Source organism: Eumetopias jubatus, unplaced genomic scaffold (genome assembly GCF_037043125.1).
Source record: "Eumetopias jubatus isolate StellerSeaLion01/CBP00866 unplaced genomic scaffold, mEumJub1_p1.0 scaffold_7, whole genome shotgun sequence".
Lineage (NCBI taxonomy): Eukaryota > Metazoa > Chordata > Mammalia > Carnivora > Otariidae > Eumetopias > Eumetopias jubatus.
The window spans coordinates 46,962,895-46,990,582 of NW_028274813.1; the positions used below are offsets into that span (position 1 = coordinate 46,962,895).

The following is a 27,688-nucleotide window of genomic DNA, read 5'->3' on the forward strand; positions in this document are numbered from 1 at the left end:
ACTGTCCAAGATAAAAGAGTCATATCTACTCCATAAAATAGAGAAAAGATATCTCATCTACTTGGGGATCAGCTCTGAAACAATGGCCTCACTGAAACCAGTCTCTACCCATATTAAAATAATGCACTTTATAATGCAGATCCCTTAATCTGCAATAACATTTTGCCAGTGGTATCTGGTGCCTTTTAGAAGATCATTAAAGCTCTGTGCACCTGCTCACAAGACACTTCCCCAGGTAGACCCTAGAGACTTACATGTAATTATACATCAGATAAAGGACCTATTCCCCCTCCTTCTCCCCAAGAGAATGCCAAATGGTCCTTTTCTCTTCTGTGAATCACAACACCCGACACTAATATGGCTAACTTATATTCAATAACAAAGGCAGGATGCCAGAGTTTCCTCACTTCCCTCTTAGGATGACTATGCCAGTACGTTTTCAAGAACCCCCTAAACTCTCTCTTGAAATAGGCAAATAGAAGCTGATAGTCCAAGCTCTGAATTCTCGGTTTCTCTCCCCCTCTTCTCTTGACAGGAACATAAGCAAGCCAACTCAACAGGCCTAATTACCATGGTAACAACATGCACTGTGATTATGAGTGTGTTTGTTTTTTAAAATGACTCACAGATTGTTCTCCCAGAAGCCCCAGACACACCGGCTTCTGGGTGGTTTATAAAAGCTATTCAAAGTTTTCGTGCAAATTTCTTGCTCCTATTAGCATAACTGCTGTGATGGAGAGAGATTCATCAAATCAAATATGCCCTTCTCCTTAAGGATGAAAAAAAACCCACTTGGTTCCTTAACCGCTCCAAGATTAATCAATTTAAAACTTGGGTTAATAATGAAATTAATTTGAGTTTGTACACTGGAGATAATTAATCTCTCCCTAATTTAAATAATCAAGGTATTTCATAATGTAGTTTTAGAGACCCAAATGAAATAATCAAGTGAAACAAAATCGGCAGTAAAAACTATCCAAATAAAATAGCCTAAATCTGTGGGTACACGGTCAGTCACATGTAAAGTGTTATGAAAGAATAAATATAAGTTTTAGTACCAAGATGTTTTTAAACCAATGTCCAAAATAAAGACGTTTATTTTAAAATGCAAACATGGGGCGCCTGGTTGGTGCAGTCAGTTGAGCGTCCCACTCTTGGTTTCGGCTCAGGTCATGATCTCATGGGTTGCAAGCCGGAGCCACAGGTCAGGCTCCTGCTCAGCGCAGTCGGCTTGGGATTCTTTCTCCCCAGCCCTCTGCCCCTCCCCCCTGCAGGCACTCACGCACACGTGCTCTCTAATAAATAAATAAATCTTTCAAATGCAAACATGAAAGAGTCCAGGCATTTGGAAAAACTGTGGACTGCTTCCATTCATTTATTCAAGACATATTACTTAAGATCCTCTATGTAGTGTTATTGTTTATAACTGGAACAGTGCCATAGGGCTTAGGGAAGACCATTTTCTTATTGGAGACAAAGGCCATGGGTGTAGCTTAGTTTATCATCTTATCTTAGATTCTTTGCTTCACAAGGCACCATTCTGAGTAAGCTCTCAATGGGAGGGACCATTTTCCAATGAAAGTATTGAGCCTAGAATTCAGAGTCCTGACTTAGGCAAAATGGTTGACTCTAAAAAAAAAAAAAATAGGCTGGCAATTTTGCTATGTCAGTTTTCCTCCATATGAATTGGATATAAACGTTACTTTAAAAGAAATGTAAATGGAAACTTATAAATCTATTTAACTTAAAACTCTATCTCCTGATGTTTACATATAACACAACATATAACACACACACACACACACAAAATAGTCATTAGAAATTACTGTCTCCCAATAGCTACATATTTTATGTACTATTGCCAATAATATACTTTTCCTCTAGAGTTTGAAGGGGTAACCAGCATGAATCTGTCAGGATAGGCTAGGTTATACTGTGCGGTAACGAACAACCCCAAAACCTTGGTGTAGGACAGCAAAACTTACTTCCCACTCCCACCCCATGTCCATCGCAGGTCAGTAGATAGGCCCATCCCGTCTTTACTCCAAGACCCAGGCTCAAGAGTGCAGCCCCCATTTCTGTGCTTTTGCCACTGCCAATTGCCAAGGACTGCACTCACATCCTGGTTCTTAAGAAGCTTCTTCGCGGAAGTGGTAAAAAGCACTTCTACTCTCATTTCACTGGCCAATACAAGAGATGTGGCTACACTTACCTAAAGTGGACAGAGAAGTGTAAAGTAAGCCTATCATGAGTTCAGAAGGAAAACTGGAAATATTTATGACTGAGCGCATAAATTACTGGACAAATAGTGCACGGGACACTTAAGTCAAAACAGTGACATCCAGGGGCGCCTGGGTGGCTCAGTTGGTTAAGCGACTGCCTTCGGCTCAGGTCATGATCTCAGGGTCCTGGGATCGAGCCCCGCGTCGGGCTCCCTGCTCAGCAGGAAGCCTGCTTCTCCCTCTGACCCTCCCCCTGCTTGTGTTCCCTCTCTCGCTGTCTCTCTCTCTCTCTGTCAGTTAAATAAATAAATAAAATTTTAAAATAAAAAAAAAAAAAACAGTGACATCTGGCCACCCCAGAGAAATAGTCCTCCTTGGGTGATTCCTTCCTCCAAGTTCTTTGTACCTGTGACTAATATTGGGCCGTAACAATCACTTCTGCCAGAATTTGGTAAGAATCCCATGGATAGAATAAAAGATGCTCTACTACAGGTTTGTGGCAACAATAATTGAATAGTGATACCTCTAAATAGTTACTATATGTCACGCACTATGCTAAATAAACATTTTAATACATTATATAATTTTCTCCTGACAATTCTGTGAGGTAGGTATTGTCATTATTATTTCCATTTCATAGATGATGAAACTGGGGCATAGAAAGTAACTTGCTCAAGAGATTCTGATTCCAAACTGGTGTTCTTTAACTACTATACTTGCCTGTGTATTAAGCCTTAGAAAATTATTCTTTACACTACAGTATTTGAGGATTAAGCCTTATAGTAAAAAACAATTTTTTTAACCTAGAAATTTTCACCTTTTCTTACTTAACTTTTGTATTATTTTAATTAAAAGAAAATCTACAGGCTGTTCAATAGCAAGGTTTTTTTTCTTTCTCTTAGTGAAATTAATGTCCATCCACAGCAATGTTCCCTAAACACAACTATCATTTATGAGATTTTTAAAAAATGGCAAAGGATCAGCTCAGTTCTCCAAAAAGACTCTAAAATGACAGATCTTTTTTTTCCTGTTAAAATTTTTTCACAATTTTTCTCATTTCTGTACAGATCAGATAAGTACTCTTCTTAAGCAGAGCTCTGTTGGCAAAGCCTAGAAATTAACTTCACTTTCCTGTTTAAAAATGTAAATATGAGTAGGAAGCACTCCATCATTTATTACAGAAAAGGTACTCCTACTATTAATCCTTAGTCTGCTCTGATGAGGATGCAAAGAAAGCACACCTCAAGACAAGCGGTCAAAACACTGTAATATTAGCAATTCCACTTTGAAATTTCCCCTTTCCACTAGGGCTGCCTTACATATAGAGCCTCTGAAATACACCACCACCACCATGGAAAGTAGGAACCATGAAGAAAAGGCAACAGTAATGGAAGTGCAAGTTGCCTCCAGAGTTGGAAAGTGAAAACCAATTTTCGAAATAACTCATAATCAGCAATTCCAGAGATTAGTCATTCTTCTCTCACAGGTGCTGTAATCAACAAAATACACACCTCTCTAGAGAAAACAAGCTTTCATTTGAGTCTGACAGACACCATACACAGAGCCCTTGGCCTTTCTAGCTCCTGTCTTGGCCCAGAGTGGATTTTATTTACATCAAATTGACTTAACTGATCAGTCAGGCAAACTCAATTTATATATATATATATATATGTATGTTTGTTTTTACAATGGAAATAATGCAAGACTAAATTAAATGTTGTCTAAATTAAATGACATTCTTATTGCTTTATAGGACCTGATGTATTTTCTTCTGGGATTATAGGTTTAGAAGGTTATTCTTTACTAAGTCTCACATTAGCCATTTTGTATTTTCTTTCAGGATTCTTTCTCCAGTCTACCTAGGTCACCACCATTAACAAAAACAAGCTCTCTGTTTGTACTGTGTGTGTTTTTCAAAGGGAAATGCATGGAAACACTGTTCAACTCCAAGTTGTGTGATCTTAATGTTTTTTAACCTTTTTGAGCCTTGACATCTTCACTTATAAACTGGGAATAATAATGGTGTCGGACTCCACTGGCTGGCTACCTGATAATCATTAACTCCTTCTTTGCTAACAGAACCAGACATTTTCTCTGGTGACTGTGCTCTTCAGAGAGGCAGGGCTGCTCCACGGCCTCAGGAGGAAACTCACACCTGAGCCAATCACAGCAGTTCCATCTGCCTTGTCTCTACAGATAAGGCATGTGAACTGTGGGGGGGAATTCAGCTGGAGACAGCTTTTCTGTCACACTAATAAGAGGTACATGAAAAGAAATGAGTCCCTTCGCTGTGCCTCTAGATACTGAAATCCGGCAGCTAGTCTGAAAGCAGCCATCTCAGCATGGGGAGGGGAGCAGCCTCTGAGAGTGCACCAACCTGCTGAGGATGTCAGAACAGGGGGAAGGAAAGAACGCAGGTTGCTAAGAACAGTGCCCAGTGGTGAATAACTCTGGAGTTACCTTTCCTTCAGGATGACTTGAGGCAAATTCCACTGTTGAAGCCATTTTGGTAGGGTGTTCCTTTACCAGTAGCCAAAAGTGTCCTAACTGAAAAACACTCTTCTCATCTCACAGGGTGATTTTTTAAAACTCATGGCAAACAGTAATGTACATAAAGTATTCAACACACAGCAGCACAAACAGCATGCCCAGCAAATGCTAGTTCTCAACTTGATTGCTGAAAGGTGTTGATCTTCGCTCATTCAACCATGAGCGAGTGCTTGACTCTGTGTGGTTTGAATGACTCTGTGAGGTTTTCCTTGGCTTCTCCAAACAGAATTAAGGGCAGAAATCATTGCTTTCTCTACTTTGTTCATCTAAGAGATAATATCAAATTCCTAAGGTTATTTTAAACAATAACATTGGCATTTAATTCAGACAAGCCCTGTAGTGCTGATTGCAGTGTAGAAAAATATAATTAAACAAAGCAGTCTTCCTGACTGTGTAATCAATTTGATCTAAATAAAATTTAACCCAGACCAAGTACTCAGCCGAGCAGCCAAGTGTGCTGCATTTGGAGTCTGCCTAGTTTAATAGAAAAGCTGCTTTCTGGAGAGGAAAGACCTATTTCATAGATTATTACACACATAGGTGAAAAGGACACATTTCCTCTGGAACTTCACCCCATCCTCATGTCAGGAAGGCACCTGCACCTGCTTGGGAACCCTCTCTCCCCAGAGCCTCACATGGCATTCTCCTCACCACGTCTCAATTCAAATGTCACTTCCTCAGAGAGGTCTTCAGGGACTACACATTCCCATCACCACCACCATCCTATACACGATCCCCATCATTCAACCTGTTTCTATTTTCATCCATCTCAGCACTTCTCACTACCTGATATTTTCTTTTAATATAATGTGCTTCTGTTGATGGGGTCCAAACTTAGCTATGATCTAATCAGCCTGGGCTGAGGTTGGAACCTGGGTATTTTTTTCAAAGTACCCCTTAGTAATATTGAATGTGCAGCCAGATCTAAAAGCCATTTGTTTATGTGTTTTCTGGATCTCTTCGCAACACTAGAATGTGAGTTCCAAGAAAACAAAGAACTGGCCTGTTTTATTCATCCAAGTCTCCCTGGCCTCTTGAAGGACACGTGGCACATTCAGACATGCGGTTAAGACTTGTGGACATGCTGACCAACTGGATTGTAATTATGTCAGCATTTGCCTGTTTCCCCTGTAGTTTATGAGCTCCTAGAGAGCTCCTAGAGTATCTAGCCTAATCTGCACCAAAAAATAAGTGACGAAAGTAAGTTCATTAAATAAATGAATTATAAACAAAGGGCATCTGTGAACTTAAATGTTCACACACACACACACAAAATAACAGATATGTGAAGTGAGGGATGTGTTAATGTACTCAATAGAGGGGATCCTTTCACAATGTATACGTGTATCAAATTGTCACATTGTACATTTTAAATATCTTACCATTTTATTTGTCAATTATACAACAAAGCTGAAATTAAAAACAAATAAACAAACAAAAAAACCCATAGAACTGTATTTGTGTGCTATAAGGAAGACAAAGATGGAACTGGGTGTGGCCACTGTCCTCAAATAGCTGGCCGAAGGGGAAAAAATGCAGATTGTCATTATACACGTTACAGTGTGCTAACTGCTGTGAAGAAAGAACAAAAGATTCCAGGGGAGGTAAAGATTGTTTCTTACTGGGGAGGGCAGGGAAGAAACCAAGGAAGGCTTCATGGAAGAGGAAGCATTTACAGAACAAATGGAATTTGGCTATTCAGAGAAGTAAGACTGTGGACTGTGGGGTGAAGTGTGGAAGCGGAAGTAGAAAAGTTATTCTAGGGAGAGGCAAGAACACAAACAAACCAGCCCAGCTGGAGGTTAGGAGGGCCTGAACTAAGACACCAGGTATTAACATGGAAAAGAGTAGATAGTGTCAAGATGTATTCCCAATGACAGTGCAAAAAGCTATGGGATTGGCTACAACTTGGACTGTTTGTTGAGAAAAACCAAAATTGAGTTTTCATAACTGAGAGAATGGGGTGTCATTAATAGTCGGGGAATCAGGTAGGAACTGGTTTTGAGTGGGGAAAGGCAATGGTAGCACAGATTTGGACATGTGAGTTTCATTTTCAGGGGGCTGAATGTTTGCAGGGTACTTGATGTACAAGTTTAGACAGTAGATGAGTGGTCAGGATGAAGGATCAGATTTGGAACTGACCTGCATGGTGACAATGACTGAAATCATAGAAAAGGATTTGATAAAGAGAGAGGGAGAAATTAAGGGGCAGAAAATTCAAATCTTGAGTACAAACATATTTAGGGAGCAGAACTTGGGAGTCAGTGGGGAAGTTGGGAGCCTCCAGGAAACTATGAAGGGTGGCAGAATGTGCCACCCCAAAATATGCCTCCTTGACATAAGGATTATTTTGAGCAGGTTATTTTGGGAAACAGCAGACACAGGAGAAATTCTGAAAAGACTGGAAGTTACCACTTGTGTAAGGGAAATTTACATTTATAAAGGAAATCTCCAGTTATAAGGGCGCCTCCCTCTCCTACCTGAAAGGGACAGATGACTAAATCACTAGACTCTTAGTCAGAAGACAGGCATGAACTCAAGTCTGTATAAAAAATCTTATTCTTATTTACCATGCTTTTCCTGGTCACCTCCCCATAACTGGCCTCCTCCACTCCTCTTTCTCTGTCTTTAGCTGCAGTTGGTATTTCAGCATGAATTCTAAGCCACCACTGAGAGTTACTCTCTTTTCCCTGGGTATGTCCCATGTATACATGAGGTATATATGTTAATAAACCTGTTTGGTTTTCTTTTATTAATCTGCCTTTTGTTACAGTGTTCCCAGATGAGCACTTAGAAGGGTAGTGGGAAAACTATTTTTCTTCCCCTACAGGTAGAAGGAGAATAGGTTAGTAGAGGTTATAAAAGTCAAGGGCAAGCTTTGTTGGCAGCAGGTTTAATTTTAAATTTATGTGTGTGAACTAATCATATCTGCAGGCAAAGAGGAAAGGACCAATAAAGAGAAGAAACCTAATACATAGGAAAGAGACAGAATTATTGTCAGAACATAGTCCCCTACAAAGTAAAAGGAAATGGAATGGAGAGTCCAAGTAGAGAGTTTACTCCTGGCTTGAACAAAAGGCTGTGTTAATTTGACCTAGGAAGACAAGGGAAGAGAATGAATGGAGACAGAGAGAAATTTTGAGGTGGTAAGTAATGAGGTTGAGGAAGCCTGTAATAAATGCCTTCTCAGATAAACAGAAGTGAGGTCACCTGTAATAAATACAGGTAGGACTTGGGTTTAATGGATTTATTGAAAATGCATAGGGGATAGTAAAATATGAAATTAAAAAAAAGAAAGAAAGAAAGAAAATGGTTTTCAAAGAATAGCAATGGCCCTGCTGATGTTGCCATGAATGTGGAGTAGAACCCAGCTCCAGACCCTCTTTATTAGCTCTGAGTGCCTGGTGTCTGAGGAGAGGATTGTGGGAAGGTCTGACCCTGACAACCAGGCTGGCAGGGAGACAAGGAAAGGCCAAAGGAACGGGGAGGAAGGGGTCAAGGGACTGGTTTTCCCGAGCCTCTCCAGTAAGAGCTTGACTGTTTACATATATTTGCCAAGAGATAAAAGAGCTGATCCTGTCTTATCTCAAACCTTGGCATACCGTGGTACCATTTCTAAGAAACATGTTATCACTAGAGTTTAAGATTGAGCTCCCTCTTTTTAATATTTAATGAAGTCTTCTAGAGACTGTCTGAACAATGACTCCCATTAAATACAACTTATTTTCTTTAACATAAGAATTTTGGGGAACACATATATATCTCTAATGCTCTTACCTGGAAATCTGAATCTCAAATTCCACTGTGGCATCTTTACATTTAAACAAATTTGAACACAGAAACTGCATACTTACATAGGATATTAAATTTAAACATTACGGTCTTCTTTTTAAAGAAAATAATTTAGTCTTACAATTTCAAAAGTGACAAAGTGTAAAGACTTTCTCTGCCCATTTGCCCTAATATGGAGGGAGGTGAAATGGAGATTGAATTGGGGGGTAAGGTATTAGTCATCTGTGCAACTCTAGAAAGGTAACTTAAATTCTGGGCCTCTTCCATTATCCATCATGGAGAGTTTGATACATGCCAAGCTCATCTCCAGGTCATTTTCAGTTGTACCACTTTATGAGGTCACAGGCCAGGGACTAGGTCTTAACACAGCTCTGTAATTCCCTTCTCCACCCTGGATCTAGTAAAGCCAGTCATGGAGCCTCCCAGTAATTGCAGAATAAACATCTGCAAATTAAACAAAGTGGGGTTCATTATTCAACCAACCAACACACACAAATAGTGCATTACAAGAATTTCACGTACGATCATTCAGGAGCTCTTCAAATCATTCAAGGTCAACCTCCACACCCACACCGTAAGTCTCAGATACTGTTGCTCTTAACAGAGTCCTCCTTCATCTTGCTGCCCAACTCCCCTCAGCCTTATCCACACACTGCCTCACCAGTTTCACACTCAGGGGTGAAATGTGTAGTAGGAAATGAAACCCAGAAGTATTCTCTATTTTCAAAAGTGAAATTTAGATTAGAATCACATTTCGTTAGTAGAAACCTCTCTCAGAAATCTATTGTTGTTTGACTACTATAGCCCCTTCTCCATAGGTTAATCCTGTCCATTATAAAGAGCTGGAAAATAATTTAGTATTTTAGATGCTCGTCCCTTTTTCTGACCCTGCCAACTATTGGGCATTCTTTCTCATCCAGCTAATGAGAGGAAACTAGAAAGATGTGGGAACAACAGTCCCCTAGTGCCTCCTTTGTAGTAGCCTGGTCCACATGTGACCAGCAGGGTCACTAGTGTGACTGTCTACAATAAGAGTTTGGATTTCACTATCAGGTTCTTGGTATCACCAATTATCAGGAGCTATGCAGATTTTCTTACTTTCTCCTTTTGATTTTAAAAGTTACTTCTGAAAGAAGTATTTTACTTGGGCAGGGATAATACCGGTATATGCAGGAGATTAAATACAAATATTATAATCAGGATCTTTAGGACACATTATGTTAAGAGATCTCACCATTTAAAAATGTCTCCCTGAAAACAATCCAATTAAAAAATGAGCAAAGGATTTGAGCAAACATTTCTCTAAAGAAGATATACAAATGGCCGATAGACCCATGAAAAGATGTTCAACATCACTAATGCTTAGGGAAATGCAAATGACAAATACAAAGAAATACCAATTCATACCCATTAATATGGCTCCTATCAAGAGCAGACAAACAAAAATCCCTGAGAAATAACAAGTGTTGGTGAGGATGAGGAGAAACTAGAACTCCAGTGCACTGCTATGGGATTGTAAACTGGTACAGCTACTGTGGAAAACAGTATGGTCATTCCGCAAAAAATTAAATAGAATTACAATTTGATCCAGCAATTCAATTCTGGGTACCCAAAAAGAGTGAAGGCAGGGACGCAAACAGATTAATTGTACACCCATGATCATAGCAGCATTATTTATAACTAAAACGTGCAAGCAACCCCAGTGTCCAACAGATGAATGAATAAATTGTGGTATATACACACAATGGAATATTATCCAGCCTAAAAAAAGAAGGAAATCCTGACACCTGCTACAACATGGATGAACTCTGAAGACATTATGGTAAATGAATGAAGCCAGGCCCAAAAAGACAGATACTGTAGGATTCCACGTGTATGAGGTATCTAGAGTAGTCACATTCAGAGACAGAAAGTAGAATGGGGGTTGTTAGGGGTTGTCAGGAGGAGCAAATGGGGAGTTATTGTTTTGTGGGAATGGTTTCAGTTTGAGAAAATGAAAAAGATCTGCAGATGGATAAGTAGTAATGGTTATACAACAATGTCAATATACTTCATGCCACAGAAGGTTTATTTAAAAATAGTTAAAATGGGAAATTTTATGTTATACATATTTTACTCCAATTAAAGAAAAAAGTCTCCTGGAACCTTGGAGGTAGTGGCAAAGGTGGAGAATATGCTAACTTTTCCTTATGCCACCAGGGAAGGAAAACTGACATCTGAGTACCTACTACGTACCAGGCACTCAACATGGTCATACACTAAAGCAAAACCAAAACACAACAACAACAACAAAAAACAAAAAAAACAAACCTTGATTATGTACTATTAACTCCTCTTTACAACGAAGAAACTAAGGTTTATACGTTAACATACAGGGGCAAATAGTAAAAACCAGTGGTAGGATTCAAAGGCAGATCTGCCTGACTCTGGAAGCCCGTGTTCTTTTCACTCCATGATGTTCTTTTATTCTACCCACAGTTGTCTTTTTGAACTGGCTTTCTGCTTTGACGATACAGCTTTTATACTTAAAAGTTAGACCTGCCTTCTGAAGTGGGCTAAACAAGTCAGTCAACCAAATACATTCACTATGTGCCCACCATATGAGGCCCAGGGCTGGCCACGAAATAATGGAGTCATGTTTCCACTCAGCCATTGGCCATATGGCAGAAAAAAAACATACGATTAAAATTTCAGCGTAGGTCGACTCCCTCAAAAGCCCCTGAATACTCTGGGCAAAAGTATTAGGTCTTTCAATATTCCATATGGCCAGAACAAGTGGAAAGAGTCTCATTTTATAGCACTGGAGCTTTTTTATCTTTTTCCTAAACCTTCTACCATCACAGTTACTGATCAGCTGTTACTCACTAATGTTGTGCTTCAAGATGGAATTGAACAATTAAGGAAATGTTTTGTGTGCTGCAGAAAATAGGCAGCTCTCAGCTGTTTTGTGAAAGAGAACAGGGGGCCCTCTTGACTCTCCTGCGCCTAAGGGCCAAGGTTTCATTTTCTTACTCTTTTGTGAAACACACAGGGAAGAATAACGCAGATTGTCTACACATCCCCAAACAAAGCAGGGTGTTGGCACGATCTAGTGAATCCACAGCCTGTAGGTGAGTAAGTACCAAGGGTGAGCCCCATCTTCATACAGCCCAGATTCCCAACTTTCCACTTCATTTAATGACCCACAGCTTGATCATGGAACTTCAATTAGGAGCATTCTAGAGCCAAGGTCTACCCTCCATCTCCTCTGTGGAAGATTATCTTTACATATTTTTTACTTTAGGAGGGAAATGGGAAGTGCAACTGTGAAATACATGGAATGACTTATCTTGCCTACAGGTTTGATTAAATTCAATGAGTCCACAGGGAAACTCCATGGTTTCAACACCAGCAATATTTTGCCCCTTAGACACAGAACAAGTTTAATTTAATAAGTAACCTCAGAAAAGTAGACATTTTTTTCTTTAGTACCTAAAGATTCTTATCTCTGAAAATGTGCCGCTACACCACAAATTTTGAGACGCCAAATCAATTTCAGAAAGATGGCATTAAAAAAACAGACCTTATAGCTCTTCATAACTGAGAATGGTGATAAAGGAGGAAGCATATACATTCTCAATGGCATAGTGTTTAAAAACCTATATTTTAATAATTTGAGGGTCTAAATATGACCTTTTTACTATTTTTACTCCACTATAAGCAATTCTTTCTTTCCTTTGAAAATTTATCTCCTCTCATTCTAAAAATTCAAGAAAAAACCTTTTATCAATGACCATTTATTGCTCACCCACACTTTCCGTTGGAGACAAAGCTCAGTTTCTTAAATCATGCTTCACTAGGGTCTTAAACTCTTTCTCCTACATATCCTGCCAAAGAAATCTCACAATGTCATTTTCAGTCTGTTGGACCTATTTATTGGACTTTTACATATCATTCATAAATTAGAACAAGTCATGGTTATGGACTCTCATTAACAGGATCCATTGCTCAAGATAATCAAAGAACAAAAATTGCATTCTGATTTTACTATCTGGCTCTGGTTACGGGGTACACAGGTTAAGGAAATAACCCAGCTCCACTTTCACATTTTGTCCCTCACTGAGGTTAATATGCACCTTGACCTACAGATGAATAAAATCCATATAAACATCAAATCCATACATATCTGATTCTGGACAAGTTAAACCCGCCACGCTCCTTTGAGAAAGGATGCAACTTCAGGAGGAGACCCACCGGCAAATGGTAGCTATTTCTGAGGCTATCCTAAAAGCAGCGGCACAGAGCAGAGGGAGGAAGATACCTTTTTTAAAACGGTAAATACTGCCCCTCACATACGCAATTGCAGTCTTTGTTGGCAAATTCTGAGTACGAAAGGATTTAACCAAAAAAAAAAAAAAGAAACAAAAAAAAAGCTCAGTCACAGTCATTATACTGCAAAACAGAAGACACCTCAGTGAAATATGTAAGAAAGACAATGCAACCAACATTTTCCGCCACTTACACCCTTAAAATGAGGGGACTGCAACGATCAAATGATAAGCCCACAGCTTCAGAGCTCCAGTTGATTTCAACTGATGCCTGCTTTTCTTCCAAGAGGTTGCAAACGGTTCCTTGCATGTAGCAATGCTTTCCTGACGAATGACCAAAGCTAGGCGCTAAAGATATTTTAAGGCAAATGTGCCACAAATTTGGTCATTCTCCAAAGCCCTTCTAAAAGAACGCATCCTAATCCTTTCCCCCAATCCTGAAGCAAAGTCCCTCTCTTCCCTTAGCAATCTGCCCTGAAAACCGCAGGTGGTGGTCATTTTCTCACTGAAAAAGGAGCAAGCTGAAAAGCGTCCCCTTTACCTTGGCGCCCGCGGCGGGTCGGAGAGTGGCTGGTGTCCTGTGTGGGAGCAGAAGTGTGCAGGCGAGCCCCGGCGCAGCCCGCCCAGCGCAGCCCGCCCAGCCCCGCGCAGCGCCGCGCCGCCCAGCCCAGCCCAGCGCAGCCCAGCCCAGCCCAGCCGTAGTAGGAGCTGCCACGGAGCGCCGCCGCTGTGCGCTGTGCGTGTGTAGCAGCGGCGCCTGCAGCCCAGGGACTGGTCCCCACCCAGCTTTGTCTTCAATCATCGTGCTTTCTACAGGAAGCAGCGCATCTCCCACTTCCTCCTCTTCTTGGTAGCTCTTAGCCGCTTTCTTCTTTCCCTCTCGTTGAAGCTCGGGCTTTCGTCTCCTCCTGCGCTGCTCGCATGTAGTGTGCCCAGAATCCCTCTCCCCCTTTGTTCCATGTCCCTCTGGTGCCTCTGTTCCTTCCTTCCCCTTCTCATGCCCTCACCTCCACGACAGCTTCCAGCGACTGCCTCTCCGGCCCCCCTTCCCCACACGCAGGCTGCTTCTTAGCCTGCACTGGCCAGTTGTTGATGGTGCTGCTGCTGGTGGTTTTGGGGGGTCCACAGCCCCTGGCCAGGTTCGGGTCCTGAAATCCAGCACCAGCTTCAATGGCTGCTCCTGATTTACTGTAGTCCCTAACAAGGCAGCTAGCTGGGAGCCTGCAGCTTGCAGCTTCTAGCTGCACCATTTCGCTCTGTGGCCAACATTCCAGCCGCTTCATTTCTCCAAGGTCCCACTACCACTGAGATCTTACTTAACCCACATGCTCAGGAAGGAATGGCCCTGATTTAAGTATCCTTGTGGGGCACGGGAGCCAAACAAAGTCCTCTACTGCTACCTGTAGCCTAGCAGTGAAGACATATTCCCAAAAGTTTCTCCGGGGCTGTGAAGGAATGGTGTGTATTCCCAGCCTAGGAATAGATCTCTGCCCCTGCCCCCCACTCCCCCCCCACACACTCACACTGGTAGGGCTCTAGGGACCCTCACGATCCTCTAGTCCTTTGCCCTCACTTTAGGACGCATTGTAATGTTAATGGGTAAGGGAGTCTGTCTACCAGGATTGGAATCCAAGCTGTCATTACTGACCATATGCACTTGGGTAAACTAACTTCTGTGGTCCTTGACTTCCTCATCTGCAAAATGGAGAGGATTATAGTCCCATGCCACAGCAGAATGTGAGGATTAAATGAGATGTACACAAAATGCTAATAGTACCTGGGATTTAAGAAGTGTTCAGTACGTATTAGCAGATGTGGAAGCTCAGAGACAGCAAGTGACTTTGATAGTCAGCAGTCACACCAGGACCTGTCCTTGGTTTCTGGATTCCCCGCAGTTAGTATATTCACCACTAAACCCCCATGCACTTGGTGACAATTTATTCAGCTTGTAAGTCACTCTCCCCTCAATATTAATACAAGGTGCTTTGGGGAAGCTACAGATTAAACGTGGCCTGGGGGCGGGGGGGAAATCCTTCCAGGTCCAGGCAGCGCTGTAAAGAAACCTCTCTCTAGGCTTCAGTGCATGGAAAGTTAATTCTCCCTAGCCCAACTCCACCTTTTTAAATCCAGTCTTGCCTTAACCCTCCAGCAGGTACTCCTAACCCACCTTGAGACCACAGCACATTAACCTGGAAGGTACAGGATTTAATTTCTATGAAATATTCTGAGACAGTCCTAGTATACCCTGTGTTTTGAATGGACGTTCCATGAACAGAGTTTGCTTTTCTTTCTAGAAATCTTTGATCAAAAAGGACCCCGATGTCAACTAACATTAGAAAATTACAAAATAGATTTTTTTAAGATTAAAAATAAAGAACTACTTTTGAACCACCAGCAAACAGAATTGTAGTAGGGGGAAAGAATGGACACAGATGCCCACTGTGTCCAGCAACCCAATGAAAATGAGACATGAATTAACACCAAATCACAAATCTTCATGTCAAAGGTTACCAGGAGCTTTTAAAGAAAAATTTAAATACAGTATATGTGATACAAGGCCTAAAAAAAATGAGAAGCACAATTACTGGTGACTGGAAAGATTATGGAAACAAATCTCTGATTAATTTTAGACTAGTGGATTTTGGCGTTAACTCTGGATTCAAACAGTTCCCTCATTTTTTTTTAATCCTCTCTCCCTTTCTCTCTCTCTCTTTCTCACATACTCTCTCAACCGGTAGAGAGTGGTTGGTACTTACCTTTACATCTACGTAGGAAAATCTCTTTCAGACAATGAAATCCGCCAGGAATTTGGCCTGTTGCCTTCTAATTAGCTCTCCTACGTCTGGCCCTTAGAAAACTCTTAGTAGGTTCACCTGGCCATTGCTGTGAACTTCCACACAACCTCCATTCACAGCTGAAAACTAGATTTTAAGATTTTTTCTCTTTCTGTCATTAATCTCACTGCTTTCAACTGGTCCTAATAGCCTCTTTTTCTGGAGAAGAAAGAAAAATATGGGGGTGTAGCTTGGCCAAGAGAGAAAATTAATCCAGTACAGATCTCTTAACACAAGCATGGTAAGTACACACTAAGTCTACAAAGTGTTCATTTTTTAGGAGATGTAATTACATCTCACCATTAGTAGTACATGCCATTCGTAACTAAATATGAGCCTATCCTTGATGCATTTCATCAACGCATAACACAAAAACCTGTAAAATACTCCACCTTTCATCAGTGGCCCTAAATGTAGGCATTGATACCTTGTATTTCTTACATCCACCATGTAGAAGAGGTTGATGGTCATAAAGAGGCCATTGTTTTGGCCTGATATCTCTCCTGCATTACTGCACACTCTAGCTGAATGTCCCTTGAAGTTAACATTCCCCAAATTTTATATATTGCCTCAACTAAAGCATGTTCTCCTTTCCATAGTCTCCATTTCATGTAATGAGGAATACAAACCAGTTGCCCACAGAAGGAATATAGGAAGACCATCAAAACCATTTGTCTCTGTTACCCAGTGTCCAATTGAAAGTTCCACATCCTTTCGTTCCCACCACCAAACTATCCCCTTGACCAAATCCCTCCCATTTCCTTGCCATGGTCTTATTACATAAATGCTTCGCTCTCCCCTATGACTGCAAGACTCCTTACTTTGTCCTTCTACCTCCAGTCTCTAAGCTATGCCCGCTAGAAGTACAGTGCTAAAACAAGCAGTTGATACCGTCACTGTCCTACTGTACTTTGTCAGTATCTCCCCTCCCCATTACCCACAGGACACAAGTCTTAATTCCTTCACCTGGCACACAAGGCCTTGCAGAATGTCACCCGACTACACTCCACCTTATTACCCAACCTGTTGCAAGCCCACCTCCATGGCATGCTTCTCATGGGACCGTGGTCTTTTCTCCTCTGCATCTTGGCATATGCTCTTCCTTTTGCCAGAAACGCCCTTATTCCTCCCTCCATTTGGTCCGCTGGCAACCCCTACTCATCCCTTCAGACTCAGCTTCACTCAGAAGCTTACTCTAAGCACCACACGCAGCACCGGGCGTTTCCTGCTGGGAGAATTCACGGTGCCTCGAGTCTCCCTCTGTGTCAGCACGAACTGCCTGGCTTTGATGAGTTGTTATATGTCCACCTCACCTGTGGCTATTTGAGCCCCTTAAAATTAGGGCCATGTTCCATTCATCTTTGCTTGTCACAGAGCAGGTGGTGGACAGATGTTTGTATAATAAAAAGGCATCGTTGGCAGAAATTTCAAACCTGCCTTTGTATTCCTATGGGTCCTGAGCTGGGGAAGAAAAGGGAAAGGTCTGATACGAGAGGTTGGTCATGGGATAAGAAACAATAATCCCTCATTTTTTTTTTTTTTTGCAAGTTGCAGAAAATCGTGGTACCGGAGCACCACATTCAAAATTTTTGTTATAGAGGTGAATCCTTGTTCTATGTCCGCACAGAATTGCTTATAAAGAAGCACAATCTGGCAATAAAAGGGAGTTTAAAAAAACAGATTTTAAAAAGAAATCAAAAAAAAGGAAAGAAAGCTGTTCTTTACTTGCATTTCTGGATGAACTTTAAAGAGACTAATTTATAAGCCAGAAACACTTTTCACATTCCCTCCTGCATGCTCCAGTTTTTGCCACCTCGCAGCTGTCCCAGAGGCTCTCATATGCCAGATCCCCAAACTCTTCTCCAATCTCTTGACAATATTGTTCCTCTCTCTCCTCCGCCCTCGCCGTGCCTACTAGTTCTTTACTATTTTGACTGACTTGTCTTCTCTGGCTAAGCGCTCTCTCCTTTTCTGTCCATGTCTCAGTTTTGATGTCTGTCCTTCCTCGTTCTGTTGTACCAGACAGGAGCCATAAACCAGGAAAGCCACTCCTGGAGTGCACGTGTGGCTGTCACAAAGGGAGGAGAGTGAAATGGGAAGAAGGTGAATTCACATATTAATAAATCTTGTCCCACTCAGATCTATGTGGCACAGGGTCACTGCCTCTGTCCAGACGTCTGAGCCTACCCCCAGCTGTTAGGAGTCAAGAAGACTGAATCATGTCTGGTTTAAAGAGAGTCGTAGGGTAAGGGAGGCAGAGAGTAGCTTTTTCTCAAGAGAGAGAGTGGCTGCCTCTCACTAATGAAAAATGGCAGTCCCTCTTTCATGGTCAAAGAGAAAAGCTAGTAGGATAAGGGATCTGCAGAGGAATGACCAAGGCTTCCTCTAGGGGACAAAATGTTAAAGGCATGAGTTCCGCTTTCCCTTTAGCTCAGGCAGGGCTAATGAGGGGATTAAATGGAATAACATGAAACACACCCCCTCCCCCCGACCCATACTTCTCTGATATTGCCTGAAATGTCACCAAAACTAAGCCAATTTGGGTTATCAACCCAAATATATATGTGTATGGGTTACATGCCTAAAGCCCTGGGGAGGTTGTCACTGATGAAGGAGTTCTAGAAATTCGCTTTCCTAACACCTCATGAGAAAACAAGCCCAAGTGTTGATGGGAAGGGAGGGGGTGGGTTCAGAGGCTGAGGGATGCTGGAAGCTGGGAGTGGAGGAGGCTGACTATGAAGCTGGAAAAGACACTAAGTATGGAGGGACGCAGGAAGGAAGCGGGCCGGAGATGAGGAGGGAGGCAGAGCCCAAGCTGGAAGTAAGTCAGAGAGGCCCGGATGTGGAGCCAAACAAGGGGAGCCTGGCCAGGCTGAAGAAGGCTAGAAACTCCCTGAGTGGACACTGCCTGCCACGTGTCTGTAGTTCTGGTCTCCCCAAAAGAAGACAATGTTCCAGACCCTCCAGTGGCAGAAGCGGGAGCTGGACCATCGACCGGGCTGTTGAAAGAGCTTAAACCAAAAGCATTGTCACCATAAAAACAGAAACAGCAGTTCTGCAAAATACAACTTGTTCCCTCTAAAAAGTCTCTGAAGATCCACACAGAAAACCAGGGGCAACAGGAAGTGAGGAACAGGATCCAGAAGAGGGAGTCGGCAACGAAGCATGACAGAGGTTAAAGAACGCGGTGCGCAGCAAAGCCTTGGAAAAACCACCATTGGAAGGAATACCGGGATTAAAGGATGTGAATCGGTGAGATTAACATCACACAAGTAAACCATTCTGAAGTGTCTTGAAAGAAAAGCGAGGGGCGCCTGGGTGGCTCAGTCGTTAGGCGTCTGCCTTCGGCTCCGGTCGTGATCCCGGGGTCGTGGGATCGAGCCCCGCATCGGGCTCCCCGCTCCGCGGGAAGCCCGCTTTTCCCTCTTCCGCTCCACCTGCTTGCGTTCCCTCCCTCGCTGTGTCTCTCTGTGTCAAATAAATAAATAAAATCTTTAAAAAAAAAAAAAAGAAAGAAAAGCGATACAGTAAGAACTCCAATCATTTTGCGGGCAAGGCAGAAAGGCAAGACGTGATTTTCCTGGGCCAAATATGTCAGCCAGAGAGGGTGATCTATTTCGATTGTAAATAGGTTAACAAAAGGCTGGAGAACAAAAGAAGACGTTGGGAGGCCTCAAGGGTGTTTCCTTTCCTTTGTTGATTTCCCTACTGTTAAGAGTATTCATAGGTTTACTTATGACCTTGGTCCCCCCCACCAGCTCTGTTTTTCTCCTAGGTTCTCACTTTGAATTTTCCTATGATGGAATTTCAGAAACAGAAGCACAGGCATTGAGGAAGGCTCTGTGGTGTGAGGTGTTGGGTGGTGAGTCTGTCTTTCCTGCAGAATCCGCTCCAGTCTACTAAGCAGCCTGAGTCCTAAGGGCTGCGCCTCCCTGCGTGCTCAGCACCTTGCCTTAGCATTTGGCATGTCGTGTGTACTCAGGACACATTTGTTGACTTTAACTGAATCTAAACAATTAGACTTTAACTGAATCTAAACAACCTAAACAATTAGGGAGACATTTAGGAGTGCTACCGACCACTGTGAAAACACAAGAACATACATTTTACAAAATTCTAAGAGAATGAGCAAACAAACCACGGTGGCAACTTACAATATAACCCAAAATGTCCCTAGAAATCGGAAAATGAGAAGACATGGCAAGGTGGGAAATGTGATACTGATGTCAAAAAGGGACAGACCCTGACATTACCAACTGACTAATGTTAAACTAGTATGAAAATCCATTATTTGCTCAGATGACTATGAAGTCCCACCATATGTAGAAAGCTCCAATAAAGTTTTATCAATTGATTACTTGCAAATCTGTACACTGGAAGGTGCATCTTCAGTAATGCAAAACATTTGCTGTAACTTCCTATGTAATGTTTACAAAAATGATATCAGCTATAGTAGTAAGAAATTATTCAACATTCTTTAAGTATCACACAAGGAAATTTCAACAGAGAAGAATTGGGTGGTGTATAGTAAATGCGGAAATCTCAAATTATTGACTTGATAAAAATAAACAATACAATTCCTTGGGAAATTACTGTTTTCACATGTAAAGTTTTCTCAAAGAAAGTGGCTGGGTTAGGAGTGCCTGGGTGGTTCAATCAGTTAAGCATCCAACTCTTGATTTGGGCTCAGGTCATGAGATCGAACCCACATTGGGCTCTGCGCTCATCAGGGAGCCTACTTGGGATTCTCCCTCTCCCTCTGCCCCTCCCACACCACATCCCCCCGCCGCAGTCGCTCACTCTCTCTCTCAGGTAATAAATAAATAAATCTTTAAAAAAAAAAAGAAAGAAAGAAAGAAAAGAAAATGACTGGGATTAGGTGTAGCACCGCCTCCTCCACAAATCACCTCTTGCTTCTCCTGGTTATAGTTATCACACTTGATTGTCATGGTGTGTTTCTCTTTCTCTATCCTCTACTGTATGTGGAATTCTGGAATACACAGGTAATGTCTTATTCGGTGATATATCTAGTACCTTCCACGATGCTTAATGCACATCACATAGTAGGTATGCAATAAATATTTGTTGCATGTATGAATAAAGGCAAAAGTGTGCCAAGTAAGGGACACAAATTAATTTAAGGAGGAATATTATAAGCCAAGCATTTATGGATTTATTTGTAATTAAAAAAAATTAACACAGTCCTGTAGTATCTTGTTGGTAAGCAAGTTTGTCATTTTTTGTACATTGTCCTTTATGGCTTTGTTTTCAAATGAAAAGAATGGGTTACTTGCTCAAGATCAGTTATTGTCATTGCATCCTTCCCAGCTCAAAATATTCGAATTCACCCAGACCACAGCCAAGTCATTTGTTTGCTACTAAAATATTTATGTACATTTTTCCTAACTCCCCAACCTCAAATTTTACATCTAGAAAGTAGGTGGATTTATAGGAACTAAAAAGTAGTAGCATAAATATGACTAAAAAAAACCCCACCAATACCCAGTAAACACACTTGGCACTCTGACATTTAAGAGCGGAAAACTACATGACCTGTATTCTTACCTAAGGATTACATGTATCAGTGGTTTTATATCTGAAGAAAGTGGCAGCAACAACTTCAAATAATATAGTCAAGAGAGACAAAAAGTTGTATATGCTCATAACCGAGGGCACGTCACTAGAGAGAAACACGATTTCAAGGAAGAAGTGAAAGTGTTCAGAATGAATAGATTTGCTTAATTGTTAGTGAAACCGACTCCCATTTTATTCTGGAATAATAGCCTAAGGAAATTCTTCAAAGACCCACCATTTCTGACAATCATGGGATGGGAAAATCAAAACACATTTCTACCCCTAAATTTCTAGGAAGATAACTCTGTGCTTATCTCGAGTAGCCCATGCCTTGATGGTGCTTGGTCCACAGTAAATTCTAAATCTTTGTGAAGTGAATGAACATTACAAGAATAACAGAAACTCAACTATTCCTATTCATAATGCATATATATGAGGAGGTTTAATATTAATAAGAGATAAAACTGTTGGTTCTAGTGTGGATTCTGAGTAGATAGGCCTCATTACCAAAAGGAATTATCACGAAGACTTCTGTGTAGATTTCATGTGGTGCACGGGTACGCAGGTGGTACTAAGTCATGTCTGCTCACCGTGTTCTCTTCACACCAGTGTGTGTCCTCCACTCCTGCTTCACGGCTTACAGATTCGTTTCTCCCGATTTGTATCTAGAAAGGTGTTCATTTATAACGCACCCTCTAGGGCTGTTGGAGCAGAAACCTCCTTCCACTCACCGTAGATTGGAGGCCTGCCTTCTTCTTACAGTCAGTCAGTTGGGATAAAACAGCACAGACATGGGCTCCACAGTGGCCCTGGGCGTCCAGGAGAAATGTTTTCTGCTTGCTCTCTGTTCTCTTCTGACTGTCGGTAACCAGAGGTCAGCAATCTCTTTCAACTCAGAAGTGCCACAGAGGACGAGAAATTTCCACAGGTGCTCCTGGCAGATTTCAGGAAGAAGCAGAGGAGGGGAAATAAAAGGGGAAGATTAGGAGGGAAGTGTTTCTTTTTCTCACGAAAACCAACGAGACCTCTGAAAACAGAACTCACCTGAGAGCCAGATAAACAGAAAACAATTTAATTTACTTTTAAGAGGGAGAAATGTGAAAACTTGGTTTTAAAATGAAGGGAAGGGCGCCTGGGTGGCTCAGTTGGTTAAGCAACTGCCTTCGGCTCAGGTCATGATCCTGGAGTCCCGGGATCGAGTCCCACATCGGGCTCCCTGCTCGGCGAGGAGCCTGCTTCTCCCTCTGGCCCTCACCCCTCTCACGTACTCTCTCTCTCATTCTCACTCTCTCAAATAAATAAATAAATCTTTAAAAAAAAATAAAAAAATAAAATAAAATGAAGGGAAAACACTGACAACTACACCTCAAAGGAATAGCTAACAGAAGAGGGAGTCGGGACTAAGAGGCAACTGTGCCATTTGCAAAGCTCCCAGAGGCAAATTCTAATTCACTGAGTAGTGTAAGGTACTCCTTGGTGATGGGTGGGGTGGGGTGGATAAGCTTTTACGGTTTTTTTTTGTTTTTTTTTTTTTTAAGATTTTATTTGTGAGAAAGAGAATGAGAGACAGAGAGCATGAGAGGGAGGAGGGTCAGAAGGAGAAGCAGACTCTCCGCCGAGCAGGGAGCCTGATGTGGGGCTCGATCCGGGGACTCCAGGATCATGACCTGAGCCGAAGGCAGTCGTCCAACCAACTGAGCCACCCAGGCGCCCTAGATAAGCTTTTAGTTTAAAAAGGGTGCGGATGTTACTGGAATTGCTCATTGAAAAACATTTACTTTTTATCTAAAATTGTATACAAATTATACATTTAAATACACAAGTATTTATTGGAAGCTTGCTAGGTGCCTAGAGGAAACAAAATAGACTCCATCTCATCTCATGAAGTTTATAGGATAGTGGGGGAATCAAAACTAAAACACAGGTGACCCTCGAACAGCACGGGTTAAACTGCACCTGTCCACTTCCACGTGGGTTTTTTTTCTCCATACAGTACTACGAATATACTTCCTCTTCCTTACAATTTTCTTAACATTTTTTTCTCTAGCTCACTTTATTGTAAGAATGCAGTATATAATACATATACAAAATGTGTGTTAATCGACTATCTATGTTATGGTAAGGCTGCCAGTCAACAGTAGGCTAGTAGTAAAGTTTTTGGGGGGAGTCAAAAGTCATGCGTGGATTTTTAATTGTGTGGGGCGTCAGTGCCCCTAATTCCTATGTTGTTCAAGGATCCACTGTAGTTACCAAGTAAATATATGTCAGGCAGCATCAAGTCCTGTGAAGAAAAATAAAAACCAAGTAAAAGGGAACAGAGTGGCAGGATTGCATACAGGTTTTTTTTTTTTTTAAAGATTTTATTTATTTATTTGAGAGAGAGAATGAGAGATAGAGAGCACGAGAGGGAAGAGGGTCAGAGGGAGAAGCAGACTCCCTGCCGAGCAGGGAGCCCGATGCGGGACTCGATCCCGGGACTCCAGGATCATGACCTGAGCCGAAGGCAGTCGTCTAACCAACTGAGCCACCCAGGCGCCCTGCGTACAGGTTTTTTTTAAGATTTTATTTATTTTAGAGAGAGCGAGAGCAAGCATGAGCAAGGGGAGGGACAGAGGGAGAGGATCCCAAGCAGACTCCACATGGAGCGTAGAGCCCAACCCAGGGCTCCATCTCATGACCCTGAGATCACGACCTGAGCTGAAACCAAGAGTCAGATGCCTAACAGACTGAGCCACCCAGGAGCCCTGGCATATGGTGTTTTAAGTAAGAGGGTTGCTCGCCATTCCCTGATTTCTACCTTTCCCCATCCTTTTCCATTCATTCTCCACCCTTCTCTGTTGTGTTCTGTGCTGTGGTATCTCCTAGATGTTCCGGTTATTACTGGCTTCTGGTGCACACCCTTGTGTGGTCTCCTCTCAACTTGACTCCGGACTGCTAGTATGGGGCTGGAGTGACTGGATGTGATGTTCGAGCTAGGTCAGAAAGGGCATCGTAGCTTCCACCCTGGCCTCTTGGGTCACTCACTGGGGGAAGCCAGGCACCACGTTGTGAGCATTCTCAGGCAGCCCTGTGGAGAGGCCCACATGCAGAGGATCTTCGGTCTCCGGCTGACAACCAGCAACGATTCACCAGCCACGTAAGTGAGCCATCTTGGAAATGGATCCTTCATCCCACACAAGTCTTCAAATAACTGACATCCTGAATGCAGTCTCATGTGAGACCTGGGGCTGGAAACAGGAAAATAAGCTGCTGCCAAATTCCTGACCCACAGAAGGAGATAATGAGGGCTTACTGTTTCAAGCCACTGTATTTTGGAGCAATCTGCTGCACAACCACAGATAACCTCTACAGCACCCAATACTGTGTCACCCAGACTCCCTTGGACTCTGGTTTCCAGCTGTGTTTGGCCAATGCACAGACAGTGAGATCAGTGGCTTATTCCTCAGCATTCTGTTCTGGGCAGCCCCAAGGGTCTTCAGCTCTCTTGTGTTCCTACAATACTATTTCTTCCCTTTGCCCCCTCAAGACTAGCTATGGCCTCTGATCTCACCGTTGGCTTCCTTATTTCGGCACACAGCGAGCAAGTCCTTTCATTCTCCTAAAACTTGTGTGACTTTCATTTCCAACCAAGACTCAGGCTGATACAAAAGGCTTCCTGTAGGTAAGGACATTTAGAGACGTGAAGGAAGTGAGGGAAGCAGGCCTCCTAACAGGTGGGGAAGAGCAGTCCAGCAGGTGCAAAGACTTTGAGATGAGGGAATCTTTGGTGTGTTCAAGAACAGCAAGGTCCTCGTAAGAGAGTTACAATGCACAAGTGGGAAATTGTGAGGGTATGAGGATGGAGGGGTAGGCAGGGGCCACATCAGGTCATGGTTGCATTCTGAGTGCTGTGCGCAGCCCTGGGGTGTGTTGGGAGGGGTCTCAACAGGGGCATGACATGACCTAACTTGCCTTGCCTTGTGAGACCAGGGTGGGAACAGGGAGACCAGTCAGGACGCTCCTTTAGAACTCAGAAAGATGACAGAGTGGGTGTGATAGGTAATAAAGGTGGAGAGAAGAGACTGAATTCAGAATATGTTTTGAAGCCAGAACTGTAAGAATCTACTGCTAAATGGAATGTGAGAGAAGTAAGAGTAAGGAAGACTCCAAAGTGAATGATGAATGCTGGAGCCACTTACTGAGATGAAAACAGGGAGCAGAGGAGGGCAGTTTGGAGGAAGGAGGGGCAGAAATCAAGTTTCTTCATTGTTCATTTCATTTTCAAAAGAGGAAAAGAGTAACATGCTGCTGTTAAAAAGGAAGATGAGAGGTTTTTTTCTCACTTTACAAAACAGAAGATCTCCCTTTACAGAGGAACTTTCCCATTTCCCTGCCTGTTAGGGTATTGCCATTAGAAAAATTTTTTAAAAAATCAAGTAGTGTGTTCTCGGGTTTAGTTATAAATGTGATCAGTTATGGGTCAGTTCTGGCTCCCCAAAGGTCACACTAACTAAATCCAGGAGCCGAGTCTGTTCCCGGGACCCAGGGTGCCTGTCATCTGTCATAAAACACCATCTGTCTAGCAGCTGAGGATTCTAATTATTAAGTCTGTAAAAGATAATCTCACTGGTTAACCTCACATGATTTCTTTTTTAAAAAATTTGAAATATGACTACCATCAGCCCCAGAAGCAGATGTGACAGGAAACAAGACTCAACAGACACTTCCGTTCTTCTTGGGACAGCACCCTTTGCCCCATTTCCGCCGTTCAGGGCTCTTCTACCATAAAAGCAGAGCTGTGCCCCAAACCCCCACAAGACACTCACCTGCTTACACAACATCAGTTACCTGCCTTTCCTGTGCAGACCTGAGATTTTAGAAAGAGCTGGGCAATTCCGTGCTGAGCTTGTGCTGATGGACTTCCCTGTAGGGACTGGCTAAGAGACCAAGTCAGCACCCAGTGCTCTGAGGGGAGAAGGCAACGCCCTTTATCTCCTTGTAATGTTGGCCACACGCTCCCTGGCACCCTTGTCTACAGAGAGCTTTGTGATGCTGGTGCGCGGTTGTCCTGATACCAACAGGCAGTCTTTGTTGTTATTGTTGTTGTTGTATTCAGAATGACCTCTTGCTAAAAATTCTGTAGGCTTCCTGGAAGGGACACAGCCTACTGTGATAAAATGGACTTCTCCCTTCCCCCCCTCTGGTTACTATGACAACTCTGAATGACTGATTTCCTGGTTGCCATGTAAATGCAGTGGGATCCCCGCCACTGCACCACACAAAGACGTCAGTAAGAGTAGTAAGAAAACAAAAATCATATTTAAAAAGACAAAGAGTTTCATCGCAAGCCTTTTTCTCACACAAAGGCAGAGGAAAGGAACAGTTGTAATTCGAAATGGTGCTCTTCCTGAGGTAGGAGTGTGTCTCTCCCTCACTGGAGGGAAGACTGAAAAAGAAGGGGAAATCCCTCCTTTGTAGTGGAGTTGGCATGGTGACAGGAAGACAGATGCCATTCTCAGGTGGCAGGAACCCCTCAGTAATCAGCCTGAGTCCCACAGAGAGGAAATCTGAACTATTTAACTAGAGTGGAGGAATCAATTTGAATTGAAAACAAAATAAAACAAAGAACAAGTCTCTTGAACATTGTTTAGAATGAGTTTTATAATTTTAGAATTAAGATTCCAAATGCTTCAATTTACTATTTGCTTGACAATGAATTTTGGTTTCTCTTCAATAACTTTGGAGAAATAAAATGCAGTAATTTTTCTTTTTTTTTAAATGTCTTTGTAACATCCTGATAAAACAATATGCCAAATACTAATTCAGATTTCTATGATTTTCATAGCCTGGGTGTTAATTGTGTTTAGTAATACCTATAATAAACACTGGCATGAAAATCTATGTGATATATTTTGTATTACTCTATGTATACAAAAACTAAATTTGTGGATAACTCACCTCTTTGACTTCTCATCATATCTTAGAACCAAATGGTTTAAAATTAATCTGTTGTTTCTTTTCCAGAAAAATCTTTCTACCTTTGACTCATGTTTCATATAAAGGTTTTCAAAACCTAATCGGGCAGAATTTCCATAGGTTTGCTGAAAAACACATATAGAGAGAGCTATTGGTGCTTTACTATTAATTTTTGGCAGTTGAATCACAAGGTAATTGTTTTGAATGCCTATCTTGGGGAAGGTTGGAGCTGCAATGAGCTAAAGCCTCCCATGTTTTATAGATGCTAGAGAAGTGACACCAGGAGATAAATTTCTGTGCCTGGGGTACTCCAGGGTACAAAGTAGACAAAGCCAGGCCCAGTAACTGCACTTCTTAATATTCTTTCTGGCATTCAACCCTGCCTCATCGCAAAAGCCGGCATGTTCCAAACTGCGTCAATAAGTGTTGCACAAGGTAAAAAGTTGGGGCAGGA

General features: G+C 42.2%; 1 protein-coding gene and 1 long non-coding RNA gene across 4 annotated transcripts in view; both read right to left on the minus strand.

Moving 5' to 3' along the window:
- The window catches only part of GNG2 (G protein subunit gamma 2), a 120,967-nt gene extending 107,259 nt beyond the window's left edge, over nt 1–13,708 (minus strand). For all 3 annotated transcript variants that reach the window (XM_028109399.2, XM_088024586.1, XM_088024587.1), the window contains exon 1: nt 13,413–13,708. In XM_028109399.2, coding sequence (XP_027965200.2) covers nt 13,413–13,673 — 261 coding nt within the window. In that variant the 5' untranslated portion in view covers nt 13,674–13,708. The remainder of the gene's footprint in view (nt 1–13,412) is intronic.
- Nucleotides 13,709–21,193: 7,485 nt separating this feature from the next.
- Nucleotides 21,194–26,366, minus strand: LOC114206950 (uncharacterized). Its single transcript, XR_003608762.2, has 3 exons — nt 26,085–26,366; nt 24,304–24,506; nt 21,194–22,213 (listed from the first exon to the last, which is right to left on the minus strand). It is a non-coding gene; the product is annotated as an uncharacterized LOC114206950 (long non-coding RNA).
- Between the last annotated feature and the right edge of the window lie 1,322 nt (nt 26,367–27,688).